The sequence below is a fragment of the Microcaecilia unicolor genome, chromosome 7 (genome assembly GCF_901765095.1).
Source record: "Microcaecilia unicolor chromosome 7, aMicUni1.1, whole genome shotgun sequence".
NCBI classification, from domain to species: Eukaryota; Metazoa; Chordata; class Amphibia; order Gymnophiona; family Siphonopidae; genus Microcaecilia; species Microcaecilia unicolor.
Window position 1 is genome coordinate 29,433,678 of NC_044037.1, and position 17,147 is coordinate 29,450,824.

Sequence of the window (17,147 nt, forward strand, 5' to 3'; positions counted from 1 at the left end):
GTGTGCATTACTCGGCTAAAACCATCAAATCAGCAAACATAAGTCTAACTGCTAAAAACATATTTTATCAAACTTTCCTACTCCTCATGCTCCAGCAATGGAGAGCAGTAAATTAACAATATCCCCACTTTGAAATTGTCCTTAGTTTTACTAAAACACACACCCATTTATCAAAGGCATCAAACATTGCATTGATGCTTTGGAGGACTCTTGTCATCCAAGCCCGAACATAATTCTCCTTACGCTCGTGACTGAAAGGGGTAGCTCCTGGACAAGAACGGAGAAAAGTGAAGGCAGATAAAGACCATATGGCTTATCCAGTCTGCCCATCAATGCCACCTACTATCCCTTCCTGTCCCTTAGCTTGGGAGAAGTGCATAGGATCTGTTTCTTGAGTTCAGATAGTCTTCAACTCCACCAGGAGTCTGTTCTACAAATTCCTAAGTCTGTCCACTTTCACCTTCATCATTTGCCCCCTCGTTCCAGAGCTTCCTTTCAACTGAAAGAGACTCGCCATGATGCCACCTGTGCATTTATGCCAATGAGATATTTAAATGTTTCTATCATATCTTCCCTTTCCTGTCTTTCATCCAAAGTATACATATTGAGATCTTCAAGTCTGTCCCCCCATACGCTGTATGATGAAGATCACTGACCATTTTAGTAGCCGCCCTCTGTTTATACCTTTTTGAAGGTGTGGTCTCCAGAATTGTACACAGTATCTCTCTATATAAAACGCACCTCCAACATTCTATGAAGCCTCCACAACTCCCAACGTTCTAAATGCATGGTGGTGAAACCCACATCTCCTGAATTGACATCACGTACTTCCGGGTTCGTCACAAGCAGAAGTGACCAACCACACGAGGTTTCTCGGCTTCAGAATGTTGGAGGTGCATTCTATTACATAGGATTGGTCAGTTCATTGAAGCACAGCCAGAGCTCAGTGTCCTGCACAGTAACACTCAGACACCAGAGAGAGAGAAGGGGGGCCTGAAACAAGAGAGAGGGAGGGGGGGGGGGGGAGAGTTATCTCTGTCACACACACACTCTCTCTCTCACAGTCAATGTCTTTCTCTCTCTCTCACTCTCACACACTCTGTCTCACACTGTATCACATTCACTCTGTGTGACACAGTCACTCACACACTCTCTTGGTCTCATACACTCAGTCTCACAGAGTCTGTGTCTCACACACACTGTATCTGTGTGAAACACACTCTTTCTCACACTGTCTCACATACGCACTTGCACACATTCTCATTCACACACTCTCATTCTCACACACACACACTGTCTCTCTCACAGACACACTCGCATATTCACTCTCTCTCACACACAGTCACTCTCACATACACTCTCTCAAACATACACAATCCGAGGAAAACCTTGCTAGCGCCCGTTTCATTTGTGTCAGAAACGGGCCTTTTTTTACTAGTTCTAAATAAGATCTCACCTTAGGCTCTTTTTTTCCCTACTGGCTGTTCCTCTTCCTGTGCACCCGAGCCTAGGAATAGGTGGAGGAAACAAGGTGATTGATAAATAATTTGATCATCCTGTAGCTGCTTGGTTGATCTGTCTGGGAGTTTGATGTGGAGCTGGCAGAGGGGTGTCGGCGGTGCCGGGGGGGGGGGCTAAAATGTGCCCCCTCACCTCAGGCTCTGGACCCCCTCTCCCGCAGAAGTCTGGCTACACCCCTGCTGCAGAGTGCACTTGGCACCTAAATCTAGGTGTCTCCTTATAGATTCACCCCTCAAAGTGCCCCTATGCACCATTGGTGATGTTTGTCTTGGGTTACGTTCGGAGCACTCATACGTTCTGCTCAGGCAGAGAGACCAATATCTCAGAAGCAGTACAAATACCAGAGAACCTTTAGGTATTGAGAGCAGTGGCCACATGGGTAAGATGCAAGTTTAAAACTCTTTCCCTCACTGAGAAGTGTTTTATAAACACTTAGTATTCTGTATAACCAGCAGAATTGTTAGGACAGGGCCCTTCTTTTGTTTCAAAGCATATCACTTTCCTTGATAAGAGCAGGGAGGGGCGGGTGAGGATCTTCCTTTAAACAATGTGGTTCTTTCATTTTGTGGTGATGGCTGTTGGTGTTTTTAATACGATTTGTTAGGTATCTGCACCAGATGTACATTCAAGCCAGAATATTTAGCTACAATTTAAGACGCATGGCATGGATTATGATTATTATGGTTAGCATTTTTGTTAATGTGCAAATTATGCCACATGTAGTGTGTGTTTAACATAGTTATGAATGAAAGCATGCATTACAGATTTGGCGCACACAAAATCAGTGAAAACAAGCAACCAGACAAATGCTCATAGGTTGTCAGTCATTACAGCCAGGACAGTCCTACAAATGAAATCCTACTTATCAACTTTAGCCTTGAGAGAGGAAGTGAATTTTTCAAGAATCGAAATGTCCTGGACCAGTTGTCACCAGTACCGTGATCTGCAGTGAGTTGTTCCTGAAGTTTACGACAGTAAATGAAATGCAGATAGGTACTGTACATTAGCAAGAGTGCCCCTTACTCATTTCATTTGTGAACAGTCGTACATGGAGTGAACCTGATCTTTGTTCACCCTGAGGACCAGCCAGCATCCAAAAGATATGGCAGAGTGTGCCCGATATTCTAATATGCTCAGTAGGTTATTTGTAAGGATTTGAGCATAGTCCTTGTGGAAGGCAATTTCATAACGTGCCTTAAACATTTTTTATAAAGTGTCTTCTGTATATCTGTTTTGTAAAGGGACTTACATGACTCCGTAGAATAGGCTCTTTGAACTTTCCCTTAATAGTCCATGAATGCTGTCACACAGATTTACACCTGCTCCAAAGCATGTGTGGCCATCAGAACTCTGTCCCGGTTCCACCTAAACTATACCTCCCAGAATGCCTATGTGCAGTTCAAGTAGGACCATCAATGCCCTTACTTTCTGCCCCTTCCTCTGCACAATAGTTATGGAATTAGAAAAGGTGCAGAGAAGGGCGACGAAAATGATAAAGGGGATGGGAAGACTTCCCTATGAGGAAAGGCTAAAGTGGCTGGGGCTCTTCAACTTGGAGAAAATATGGCTGAGGGGAGATATGATAGAGGTCTATAAAATAATGAGTGGAGTGGAACGGGTAGACGTGAAGCGTCTGTTTATGCTTTCCAAAATTTCTAGGACTAGGGGGCATGCGATGACGCTAAAAAGTAGTAAATTTAAAATGAATCGGAGAAAAGTTTTCTACACTCAGCGTGTAATTCAACTCTGGAATTCGTTGCCAGAAAATGTGGTAAAGGTGGTTAGCTTAGCAGAGTTTTAAAAAAGGTTTGGACGGCTTCCTAAAGGAAAAGTTCATAGACCATTATTAAATTGGACTTGGGGAAAATATTACTGGGATAAACAGCATTGAATGTTTTGTGGGGGATCTTGCCAGGTATTTGTGACCTGGATTGGCCACTGTTGGAAACAGGATACTGGGCTTGATAGACCTTTGCTCTGTCCCAGTATGGCAATACTTATGTATATTGTGCATATTAATATACAGTATTTGTGAACTAATCTCCATGCAGTGGCCTGTTATCGTTACAAAGCCATAGACAATAAATATAACATCATGTTTATCATTATATCCGGAGCCTCAGGCTTAGTAATCCGACCTCTCTGGAAAAGTCAATATTAACGCCTTTCCTACACAACTTATAGGGACCCTTTTACTGAGCTGCACTAATAATTGGGCTGAGCATGTCTTTATGTGGCTCTCTTTCCCATGTGCTAAGTCCACTTTTTAGCGTGGCCAAAGATTTTTTCCTGTTTGTTTCATTTATGGCCATGTGCTAATGTGTTATTTTACTGTTAACCCTAGTTTCTACTAAGTAGGTCTCATTGCATAGTAATTGCAGTCCACGTTGATAACTTTCCCCCCTAAGACACAATAGGCAAGACAGAACTGGAACAAGGGGAGACAGGAGAATCGCTGTGTGGCTGGAGGGGGGCAGGGGAGAGAAAACAATCACACACATTCTCTCTCACACAGACACACTCGCACCCAGTCTCACTCTGTCACACACACACACTCGCACGGTGCTGCCAACCATGCAGTGGGGGGGGGGGGGGGGAGGCAGGGGGTCCTCAGACCAGAGGGGGGAGGGGGTCCTCAGACCACAGAGGGAGGGGGAGGTATCTGTCTCACACACACACACACACACACTTTCTCACAGTCAGTGTCTTTCTCTCACTCTCACACAGTCTCTCACACTCACACTGTATCACATTCACTCTGTATGTGTCACACAGTCACTCTCATACACTCTCGGTCTCATACTCTCTCAGACTCACAGAGTGTCTGTGTATCTCACACACTCTCTCTCTCACACACAGTGTATCTGTGTGAAACACACTCTCTCTCTCACAGTCACTGTGTCTCACATACGCACTCACACACACTCTCATTCTCACACACACACTCGCACCCAGACTCACTCTCTCTCTGTCACACTCGCACATTCACTCTCTCTCTCACACAGTCACTCTCACACACACTCTCTCAAACATACACACTCCGAGGAAAACCTTGCTAGCGCCTGTTTCATTTGTGTCAGAAACGGGCCTTATTTACTAGTAAATAAATAAGTATATTGAAAATATGCTTCACACTTGGAAACTGCTCTATAAAATCATCCTAGTTGTGTATATTTATCCAAAATTAAGTTTACTATTTCAGACTATGACATCCAATGATGCATTTTACAGGGATGGTTTTGACTGTTGAGGTTTTTTTTGTTTGTTTGTTTTGTTTTTTCTTTTAACTATTTCAAATATTTTCAGGGATGGGGGGGGGGGGAGGCAGTAAGGCATGAAAGATGATTTCACAGGGGACACAAAGTTGAAGGCTGTGGATCCTGATAGCCTTGCCTCCCAGCTCTGGGAGCTCTGTTCCGGTTTAAACAATGAAGGGAGAAATGGAAAATTCAGCAAGAATCTGGCCCAAGTTGCTACAGAAGGAGATTACATCTGTGTTAGGAACATAGACATTTTCTGAGAAAACTCTGTGCATATATATCATGCAATCAGGGATAATAAACCTACCATCTGGATCCGAGTGGCTCTAAGACTGTAATAAGTAGTGATATGTGAAATAAAATACATATTCCCCTATCCCCCAGTCTTGGATTTATGAAAGGGAAAAAATGTGCCTCACCCACTCCCTCATCAGTTGTAAGTGTTGAGAAGGAGATAAATGCATCTCTTGCTGAAGTCTGATTTGAGTTTTCTTAGTTTTGAAGAGCCCTAAAATTCTCTCTCTCTTATTGGTGATAAAATGACTTTTCTCATTGAGAGCCAATGAGACAATAGTTTTCCATATAGTCCTCATTAGATGTTGTTTATGGACCGAAATGTTCCCTTTATGAGAAGTCCGCACTACCATATGCTGGGCTGGAAGAATTCAGCATTTTCCTCATCGATACAGAACGAGAAGATGGTTCCAAATGACAGATTCAACATAAGGAGAATACAGGAAGGGGTAAATTTTATAAATGGTGCTCAAATCGGAGAAAAATTTGCACTTGGTGCTATCCTATACAGGGCGTTCCAACGTTCCAAGCTGAGCATCCTTTTGTAGAGCAAATTCCCAAGCCCAATTTTAGGCACAATGATTGACTTATTCCTGTTGAAACCTGGTATAAATCCTAGTGCACAAGTTGAGTTCATAACCCTGTTATTCTATAACACTGTGCCAAAACATTCAGAACACCCTTGTCTCACTTTGCTGAAACTTGGGCATCCCAACCTCCAGTCCCTGGCTCTCACGGCCTGGATGTTGAGGGCATAGACTTCGCCTCTTTGGGTCTGTCGGAGGGTGTCTGCCGAGTCTTCTTGCTTCCAGGAAAGATTCCACTAAGAAGAGTTATTTCTTTAAATGGAGGAGGTTCGCCGTCTGGTGTGACGGCAAGGCCCTAGATCCTCATTCTTGTCCTACACAAGCCCTGCTTGAATACCTTCTGCACTTGTCAGAGTCTGGTCTTAAAACCAACTCAGTAAGGGTTCATCTTAGTGCAATTAGTGCTTATCATTTTCGTGTGGAAGGTAAGCCGATCTCGGGACAGCCTTTAGAAAGGTATTAATCCGCAAGCGAACCTTTTCTGGAGATGCGAAGGCAGTAGAACGAGAGGGCTTGAAATGAGATTGAAGGGGGGCAGACTCAAGGAAAAATGTCAGGAAGTATTTTTTCACGGAGCGAGTAGTGGATGCTTGGAATGACCTCCCGCGGGAGGTGGTTGAAATGAAAACGGTAACGGAATTCAAACATGCGTGGGATAAACATAAAGGAATCCTGTTCAGAAGGAATGGATCCTAAGGAGCTTAGACGAGATTGGGTGGCAGAGCTGGTGACGGGAGGCGGGGATGGTGCTCGGCAGACTTATACGGTCTGTGCCAGAGCTGGTGGTGGGAGGCGGGACTGGTGGTTGGGAGGAGGGGATAGTGCTAGGCAGACTATACGGTCTGTGCCAGAACCGGTGGTGGGAGGCGGGGATGGTGGTTGGGAGGCGGGGATAGTGCTGGGCAGACTTATACGGTCTGTGCCCAGAAAAGGACAGGTACAAATCAAGGTAAGGTATACACAAAAAGTAGCACATATGAGTTTATCTTGTTGGGCAGACTGGATGGACCGTGCAGGTCTTTTTCTGCCGTCATCTACTATGTTACTATGACCCAGGGCAAGGCCACCACCAGACCCCCCCCCAAGGATTGCCTCCCCTCCCCCTCTGCCCAATCGCTACTGCTGTCACTTCCTTCTCCTGCTCCCAGGCCGCTGACTCCGCAGTCTCCACCTACCTACCCTCGGTTCCCTTCTGTCTGCCATCCGACCACCTTCATTAAAAAAAACCAAAAATAATCTCAATCGGAAGCGCAGCGCCTTCTGCGTGAAAGTGGCAGATCGCCTTGGGCGGGGCCTTCCCTCACTGTGTCTCGCATAGGCTGTGCTGCCACTGGTCCGGCTCTTTCTCTCTCCTACGGCCCGCCTCCAATGAAACAGGAAGTTACTTCAGAGAGGTGGGCTACAGTAGAAAGAAGGGTCTGGGACCAGCGGCACGGCAGCCTATGGGAATCGCTGCTGCCGCTGTCACAACCACCTTTTAAAGAAAAAAAAAAAGCTAAGTTTGAGGAAGGGGGTTAGGGAAGGAATGGAAGGGGGAGATGTCAGATCGGCAGAGGAGGAACCAGGGAGCAGCTCATTCCTCACCTCAGGTTAGGGTTACCATATGGCTCCAGAAAAAGGAGGACAGATTGAGCCAGTCTGCAGGAGCAGAAAGTGTGTCCCTGTGGGGCTTTCACTGCCCTCACTGTCTTCACTCCATCCTGCTGCCTCAGCTGCACCCTGAAAATCAGGCCACCTGATTGGCTGGGTGTCAGATCTGCTGCTGGTCCTAGCCTCCATTAAGAGAGTGTCTGCTGGCCTCTCGGTTGGCCCACAGTACAATACGTTTTATGCTGCTTATACCAGAAATAAGCAGTGGATTTTCCCAAGTCCAATTTAATAATGACTTTTGGACTTTTCTTTTAGGAAGTCATCCAAACCTTTTTTTAAAACCCCGCTAAGCTAACTGCTTTTTACCACATTCTCTGGCACGAATTCCAGAGTTTAATTACACACTGAGTGAAGAAATATTTTCTCTGATTCATTTTAAATTTACTACTTTGTAGCTTCATTGCGTACCCCTAGTCCTAGTATTTTTGGAAAGAGTAAACAAGCGATTCACGTCTATCCATTCCACTCCACTCAGTATTCTATATACCTCTATCATATCTATGCGCCCGGGCAGTAAGGGTTATGGGCCCTTAACTACCTATCAAAAGTGATTAACTAGATAGAGTATAGGGGAGAGTGGTCACCCTACTGGTCTGGGCCGGCCCCTCAGGCACTGCCCTTCTATTCCAATGGTCAGTGTAACCTCATACCCCATAGAATTCAGCAGTGTTGAGTTGTCCAAAAATGAGCTGATCTCTGTGGAGGTCCTGTACTGAGACTGCTCAGTCGATGCAATTAAAAATGAAGACCCAGAATGGAGATTAATTACTGTAAACTTTTTTTTTTTTTTTCCTTGTTTCGAACAGTTCAACAGTAGAGTTAGTAATAAAGAGGAAAAAGTTTGTAGTACTCAGATGAGTCAGAGCAGCTGTAAAGATAGAGGCCAAGTATGAACAGGATGTCCTGAAAAGTTTGTAGTCATCCATTAAATCTATCTGATTAAAAAAACATACACTTTTGCAATATTCTTGGCCTTCTGCTGAGGGTGTGAGTATGTCATTCTTATTAAAGGCCAAAATATCACAAGAGGTGTTACTTGGACCCCAAGGGTATGCCTGCCAAGACTGTAGCAGCCTATAGTTTAACTGGCACTCCCCCCCCCCCCCCCCCCCATGACCTGCCTGCTTCGCTATCACCAATGAGAGGAGACGGTGTGCTGAGAGCAATTTTTGCCTTTCTTCATACTTGTACCCTGTAACCCTTGGTATGGTGCTGATGCCTGGCATGGAAAAGGAGTTGTGATTTAGTGAAGGAGCCTACTTCACCTTATCTTGTGTTTCGGTGCCACGTTCAGTGGACCCTCCTCAGTGCCTGGGATGTGTTAACCACTGTGGGGTCGATACGGTAAGGTGCGGTAGACTTTGTGCACAGGTTGGCTTGGATTTTGCACTCAGTTTTGTTTGTGCCCTATATAGAAATGGATTTTACAGGTGAGCAACTGTGTGTAAAACCTCGGTGCACACTGCATTTAAATCTGTGGTAATTAATATCTATTTTGATTTTGCACAGAAGCAGACAGGGGTGGACTGAGAGTGGTCTGGGCCCCCGGGCACTGAGGGTGGTCTGGGCCCCCTGCCCATCGACTGCCCACCCCCCCCACCCCACCCCCACACTGCTGTGGAGTCTCTTCCTATTGCAATAAAGCAGACTGTGACCAACGGTCTTTTCCGTCGAATGATGCACGTTGTATCGCTCCATGGTGCGACCGCACCTGGAGTATTGTGTTCAGTACTGGTCTCCATATCTCAAAAAAGATATAGTAGAATTGGAAAAGGTACAGCGAAGGGCGACGAAAATGATAGTGGGGATGGGACGACTTTCCTACGAAGAGAGGCTGAGAAGGCTAGGGCTTTCAGCTTGGAGAAGAGACGGCTGAGGGGAGATATGATAGAAGTGTATAAAATAATGAGTGGAATGGATCGGGTGGATGTGAAGCGACTGTTCACGCTATCCAAAAATACTAGGACTAGAGGGCATGAGTTGAAGCTACAGTGTGGTAAATTTAAAACGAATCGGAGAAAATTTTTCTTCACCCAACGTGTAATTAGACTCTGGAATTCGTTGCCGGAGAACGTGGTACGGGCGGTTAGCTTGACGGAGTTTAAAAAGGGGTTAGATAGATTCCTAAAGGACAAGTCCATAGACCGCTATTAAATGGACTTGGAAAAATTCCGCATTTTTAGGTATAACTTGTCTGGAATGTTTTTACGTTTGGGGAACGTGCCAGGTGCCCTTGACCTGGATTGGCCACTGTCGGTGACAGGATGCTGGGCTAGATGGACCTTTGGTCTTTCCCAGTATGGCACTACTTATGTACTTATGTACTTATGAGTAGAACCCTTGATGTAGCTTGACGAAATGCTGGCCGCCATTGGTCACGGTCTGCTTTGTTGCAATAGGAAGAGACTCCGCAGCTTTGCATTTATTCTTTTGAGAAGTTTGATTTAGTTAAGCTATTTTGTTGATGCTGGTGTTTTAAGGAGTTTTTTTTTTTTTTTTGCCAATGATGAAGTCCTGCTCTTACAGCTTTAGGCTGGGAGCTTCTAGAGGCTTTTACCTCCTTATTTTTTATTTTTAGTTTACAATTAACCCTTTGCTGCTGTTGGTGGTATTTCCGAATCCTTTTTTCTATTGAAAATTGTTTGCCATCATTTTTATAAAACCATGTAATTTCTCTAATAGTCGAGGCCATTGATGTAGAAGTATTCAAGAAACTGTATTGCATAATATGAGCTTTTGTGACTTCTTTGCATTCTTACTTTGAATAACATACAGAATCCAAATGCGTGAACTGCGGCTGAGAGATTTCATTCCGAGTGGAAGGAAGGCGATTGAAAATGTTGACGTGCTTTCAGTGGTTATGTGTTAAGATCACTACCAAATAGCTTGATTTATAGTGAAACATTACTGGGAGAAATATAAACCTATTTTCTTCTTTCCAGTATCACCAATGATAATCAATATCTACTTTCTTCTTCTTTCAGTGACTACATTATGGCCAGAGAGACGAGAGAGAAACGTCTTCCTGAGACAGATGATACCGGAGAAGAAAGTTCAGGTAAACAGGTGCTTGCCGAATGTGTCTGGACAGAAGTGTATAATTCTGAGTTTAAAAAAGGTTTGGATTTTAGTTTATGGACTTGCCCTCCCGAAGCTTGTCCAAATTTTTTTTTTTTTTAAACCCAGAATTATTTATACCGCTTTCCACAGATGGTCAGGTACCTTGTTTATGTTTGAGATTCTTGATATACCGCCTTTCTGTGGTACAATCAAAGCGGCTTACATATTACCTACAAGTTCACTAGGTATTTTCAAGTCCCTGGAGGTCTCATAGAGGCGTAGCTAGGTGGGTCGCCAGGGCAGCGACTGCTCCCCTAAATGCACTTGCGACTGTAACTGCGCCTATTTTTCATGCTATCTGTCACATGAAAAAAAAGCTGTTGGCAGTCTGCTCTCCGCTGCTCCTCACGCCTCAACCTGGTTACGCTTCTGCTCATAGTCTGTTTTTAACTTGGAGCAATAGAGGTCTAAGTGACTTGCCCAAGGTCACAAGGAGCCACAGTGAGAATTGAACCCCATTCCCTGATTCTCAGCCTACTGCACTAAGCGTTGGGCCTACTCTTCCATTCCTGGATTGATGCAAGAGTGCCTTGCATGAGACTACTTGTACTCGGCTATACCAAGGAAATGGAATGTAGTTTTGTGCGCAGAAGACTCATGTTAGAGAGCCGATCTGGATCTCACTGTGTTCCCTGGGGGCCCTTCTCCCCTTTCACCTCTTAGAGAAGACTACAGTTCCTATGGTATCCATGTCTGCACAATAAGATGTAATCACAATCCCACAAGTTTTCAGTATGTGACTTGGCCAAGTCAACTTGTTGAAAAGACAACATAGATTTTCTTCCAATCATTACCTTGGTAGGTAGACAAGTTGACTTGGCCAAGTTACATACTGAAAACTTGTGGGATTGTGATTACATCTTATTGTGCTAAGAGTTCATTTTACTTCGGAGCAAGAGATACTAAGGGGCTCATTTTCAAAACAAAAAAAAAAAATCCAAAAGAGTCATAAGGTGGCAGAAAGATGTTTTTCTCTCAAAAATATCCAAGTTGCGATTTTTGACACACTGATTTTAGATGTTTTGCTCCACAGTTTGTCCAAATTCAAGGGGAGCATGTTGGGGGCATGTTTTAGTGGCACATGGGTGGCATCAGAAGATCAGACATTTTTCTGCAATAATGGAACAAAATAAAAATGTCTAGGGCTAAGTTAAGACGTTTTTGGCTAGACCTGTTTCAGTCACGATTAAGTGACCAAAAGGTGCCCCAAATGACCACTGGAGGAATTAAGGCATCTGACAGCTTCAGATATGATGGTCATTGCTATTAGAGCTGCAGGCAGGTCCCAGGAGTATCCTAGTGGTCAGTGCAGTGGACTGCAGAAAGAGTCCCAGGCCCATATCCTATTCTAACTGGTACACTTGTGGTGGAATGTGTAAGCCCTCCAAAAAGTAGTAAATAACCTACGTGGCCTAGTGGTTAGGGTGGTGGACTTTGGTCCTGGGGAACTGAGGAACTGAGTTCAATTCCCGGCACAGGCAGCTCCTTGTGACTCTGGGCAAGTCACTTAACCCTCCATTGCCCCATGCAAGCCACATTGAGCCTGCCATGAGTGGGAAAACGCAGGGTACAAATGTAACAAAAATAAAATAGATACTATTGGAGATTCTACATGGAATGCTGCTACTATTGGAGATTCTACATGGAATGTTGCTATTCCACTAGCAACATTCCATGTAGAAGCCTGCGCGGCCACATTGGTGATCTGCAAGGGCCGACTTCTACATGGAATGTTGCTAGTGGAATAGCAACATTCCATGTAGAATCTCAAATAGTAGCAATAGTGGAGGAGTGGCCTAGTGGTTAGGGTGGTGGACTTTGGTCCTGGGGAACTGATTCCCACTTCAGGCACAGGCAGCTCCTTGTGACTGTGGGCAAGTCACTTAACCCTCCATTGCCCCATGTAAGCTGCATTGAGCCTGCCATGAGTGGGAAAGCGCAGGGTACAAATGTAACAAAAATAAAATAGATACTATTGGAGATTCTACATGGAATGCTGCTACTATTGGAGATTCTACATGGAATGTTGCTATTCCACTAGCAACATTCCATGTAGAAGCCTGCGCGGCCACATTGGTGATCTGCAAGGGCCGACTTCTACATGGAATGTTCCTAGTGGAATAGCAACATTCCATGTAGAATCTCAAATAGTAGCAATAGTGGAGGAGTGGCCTAGTGGTTAGGGTGGTGGACTTTGGTCCTGAGGAACTGATTCCCACTTCAGGCACAGGCAGCTCCTTGTGACTGTGGGCAAGTCACTTAACCCTCCATTGCCCCATGTAAGCCGCATTGAGCCTGCCATGAGTGGGGAAGCGTGGGGTACAAATGTAACAAAACATATAGGTGACACCTGCAGGCATAAGGGCTATTGTAATGGTGTAAATTTTGGGTACAGTAGTTTTTTGGTGGCTTTTTGAGGGCTCACCATATAATATAAAGGGGTAACAATGAGGTGTATACCTGGGACCTGTCCATCTAGAAGAAGGGGATGTAGGGCAAGCAGGACGAGTCCTGGAAGCTGTGCTGCTGGCTGAGAACTGGATGGGAAGTGAATGCTACTCAACTAAAGAGACAGCGTGATAATGGAAACACGTAGTTCGCTGGGAAACACCTAAATGACCAAGTCCCATGTGCGCTTCTGTCGCCCAGCCTGACGGTGCCAGTGCTCCAGGTTTGTTGTTTACTGGTGTCAGGATGCAGCTGAAGAATGGCACTGTAGCGAAGTCAGAACAATGGTTTCAGAACAAAACAGCCCTGACGTGCCAAGCACGAACTGAGACAAAGCACTGTGGACTGAACCATTCTGAGGGGACACATGACCGCACTGAAAGAATGCCAGCTTTTGTAGCGTTTGACAGCTGTGTGTTAGCAATATTCTGCCTCCTCTGCTCCTCCCTCATTCGCTTCTCTTTGCCTTTCCTTGGCCTGTGTAATTTGTGGCAATTCCTGATACAGAAAGACTTGAAAGCGATAACAGGCATGTCAAATTATCTTAGGGTGATTAGAGAGAGGAACGCTTTGGCCCTGGTGAACATGTAACTTCTAAAGCACAGACAAAATTAGGTGTGGAATCAGAAAAATCAATAAACGCCAAACAAAATGATCCACTCAAAATATATATATAACAATTTTCAATATCCGTGTTCTTATAAAACATCTAAGTATACAGCAACTTAGAAGTCAGTTTTTCCGAATATTCAAAAAAGACAATCCATAGCTCTACTAGAATAAGTGAGCAAAACTTCTGCTTTACCGATTCCATTCTACCAGTCCCAGGGACAGCAGTGGCTTCCCCCATGTTTATCTCGGTTGCAGACTATGGGCTTTCCTTTTTTGTCTGGTTAAAATCATTTTTTTTGTTTTTGTTTTGAGCCCGGTGTTTTCCCGGTATAGCAATATCGTACTGTTTAGAAAGTTTTCAGTGGATGAGATGTCACTTTATTGTGCCTTTATGAATAGAGATTTTTTTTCCCATCAGAACTGTGCAGCCAGCTAGGAACTCTTCACAGGATCTTCGTGTATCAGCTTTACCCGGGGATTTTTATTTTGTTCTGCTGTGGACCATCTCATCTGTAATCCACTGTCCTGAGGTGTAACTATCAACCTCTCATCCTTAGGTTTCAATTCACCTCTCCTTAACCATTCATGTGTTGGGTTTTTGATTAACGTTTTGTTTCACACTTTATTTCTGTATTTGCCACTTGTTTTTCCTCATTTATTTTTTTTTTTATTTTTATTTTTTGTTACATTTGTACCCCCTGCTTTCCCACTCATGGCAGGCTCAATGCGGCAGGAAATTGGGTTAAGTGACTTGCCCAGAGTCACAAGGAGCTGCCTGTGCTGGGAATCGAACTCAGTTCCTCAGTTCCCCAGGACCAAAGTCCACCACCCTAACCACTAGGCCACTCCTCCACTGTTGCTACTATTTGAGATTCTACATGGAATGTTGTTATTCCACTAGCAACATTCCATGTAGAAGTCGGCCCTTGCAGATCACCAATGTGGCCGCGCAGGCTTCTGCTTCTGTGAGTCTGACGTCAGACTCACAGAAACAGAAGCCTGCGCAGCCTTCTACATGGAATGTTGGAATGTGTGGAATAGCAACATTCCATGTAGAATCTCCAATAGTAGCAACATTCCATGTAGAATCTCCAATAGTATCTATTTTATTTTTGTTACATTTGTACCCTGCGCTTTCCCACTCATGGCAGGCTCAATGCAGCTTACATGGGGCAAGGGAGGGTTAAGTGACTTGCCCAGAGTCACAAGGAGCTGCCTGTGCCTGAAGTGGGAATCGAACTCAGTTCCTCAGGACCAAAGTGCACCACCCTAACCACTAGGCCGCTCCTCCATTATTGATCTCATTCTTGAAAGATGACTTTCTCTTGATTTGCAAATTCTGTTTCCTTTCCTATGTGTGCTGTTGGAGTCTCGCTCATCCCTTCTGCTTGTTGGAATACTTGTCAAGGTTTAACACCAAGGTCAGCGTTGGATTCAAATACTGAGTGTGGTGTTCTAAACGTAGACCCAGATATTCAATACTCGGATATCGGTGTCGAATAGTCAGGTATAAAGTGGCTGCCAGAAATTATCTGTGTGCTGGTGCTGTTCCAATTGTTGGTGAATGTCAGTGGTACCTGGATAGTTTCCCCCAAACTGCCCTGGCTTGACTCGGATAGTGCTGGGGCAGTCAGAGCTGACCTTCAGTGGACATGGACCCAGGGCATTGCATTCATCCGAGTCGGAGCCACTGAATATTGAACCAAATAGAATCAAGAAAGAGGTAGATTGGTATGTTGAAGACTGTAGTTGTAATGGGAGTGGAGGTGTAGCCCAGTGGTTAGAGCAGCGGGCTGAGAACCAGAGAAGCCATGGTTCCATTCCCATTCAGTCTCCTTGAGATCTTGGACAAGTCACTTAACCCTCTTGTAAGCCCTACAGGGACAGGAAAATATGTAGTGTAACATAGTAGATGATGGCAGAAAAAGACCTGCACGGTCCATCCAGTCTGCCCAACAAGATAACTCATATGTGCTACTTTTTGTGTATACCCTACTTTGATTTGTACCTGTGCTCTTCAGGGCACTATCCCCGCCTCCCAAACACCAGCCCCACTTCCCACCACCGGCTCTGGCACAGACTGTATAAGTCTGCCCAGCACTATCCCTGCCTCCCACCACCGGCTCTGGCACAGACTGTATAAGTCTGCCCAGCACTATCCCTGCCTCCCACCACCGGCTCTGGCACAGACCATATAAGTCTGCCCAGCACTATCCCCGCCTCCCAACCACCAGTCCCGCCTCCCACCACCGGCTCTGGCACAGACCGTGTAAGTCTGCTCAGCACTATCCCCGCCTCTCAACCACCAGCCCCGCCTCCCGATCTTGACTAAGCTCCTGAGGATCCGTTCCTGAATGTAACTCACCTTAAGCTACAACTGAGTAAAATCCAAATAAATGATGACTGTTTTTAGGTTTCAACATTTTTTTTTATTGAAGGTAGTATATCTTTAAATAATGGCTGTTTAATAACCTATTCTGTGAACTGAACTAAACTGGACCCTCCCCAGGACCACAGGAAGCTGCTGCTGTAGGTGGATTCTAGCAGATGGCTCATCTTCCCGAACACTGGGAGCTCTCTGTTTGGAGAGTTTGCATTAAGCACTAAATGAAAGGAAATGTTTGCTGAAAAGAGGGTTCTGTGTGTTTAACGTATTGTCCCAGTCTCCTTGATGTTTGTTGTTTGGTTCTTAGGAAAGAAAAAATCGAAATTCCAGACCTTTAAGAACTTTTTTGCAAAGAAGAAAAAGAAAGAGCGTCCAGCTGATAGTGAAGAGAGCAACTTAAAGCCCAGCCAGTCCAGCAGTGATGTAAGCGCACCAGAACCCAATGCCGCTGCTCTTCATTTAGCCACCAAGTCGGGGTAAGGCAAGTAACGACAATGATGCAGAACTTCAGAGCTAGGTTGTAGGGATGGGGTGAAAGCAGACGTTATGCTGTGAAACTCTCTGATTTCAAGCATACCTACCGCTCTGTGAAAGGCATGATCTGATGTAGGAATGCGGAGAATTTCCTGCTGATGGAAAGTGAAAAGCAGGGCCAAGCATTTCATACTCTTTTTTTTGTTTTTTGTTTTTTTTGTTGTTTGTTTGTTACATTTGTATCCTGCGCTTTCCCACTCATGGCAGGCTCAATGCGGCTTACATGGGGCAATGGAGGGTTAAGTGACTTGCCCAGAGTCGCAAGGAGCTGCCTGTGCCTGAAGTGGGAATCGAACTCAGTTCCTCAGTTCCCCAGGACCAAAGTCCACCACCCTAACCACTAGGCCACTCCTCCACTGTTGCTACCATTTGAGATTCTACATGGAATGTTGCTATTCCACTAGCAACATTCCATGTACAAGTCGGCCCTTGCAGATCACCAATGTGGCCGCGCAGGCTTCTGCTTCTGTGAGTCTGACGTGCAGGACGTCAGACTCATAGAAACAGAAGCCTGTGCAGCCTTCTACATGGAATGTTGCTAGTGGAATAGCAACATTCCATGTAGAATCTCCAATAGTAGCAACATTCCATGTAGAATCTCCAATAGTATCTATTTTATTTTTGTTACATTTGTACCCTGCGCTTTCCCACTCATGACAGGCTCAATACAGCTTACATGTGGCAATGGAGGGTTAAGTGACTTGCCCAGTCACAAGGAGCTGCCTGCGCCTGAAG

At 45.0% G+C, this 17,147-nt stretch overlaps 1 protein-coding gene across 1 annotated transcript in view; it reads left to right on the forward strand.

Moving 5' to 3' along the window:
• Positions 1 to 17,147, forward strand: part of KIAA1210 (KIAA1210 ortholog) — a 95,945-nt gene that overhangs the window by 27,967 nt on the left and 50,831 nt on the right. Inside the window, exons 2-3 of the mRNA XM_030209842.1 lie at positions 10,297 to 10,370; positions 16,186 to 16,354. Of these exons, the coding sequence (XP_030065702.1) occupies positions 10,297 to 10,370; positions 16,186 to 16,354 (243 nt within the window). The remainder of the gene's footprint in view (positions 1 to 10,296; positions 10,371 to 16,185; positions 16,355 to 17,147) is intronic.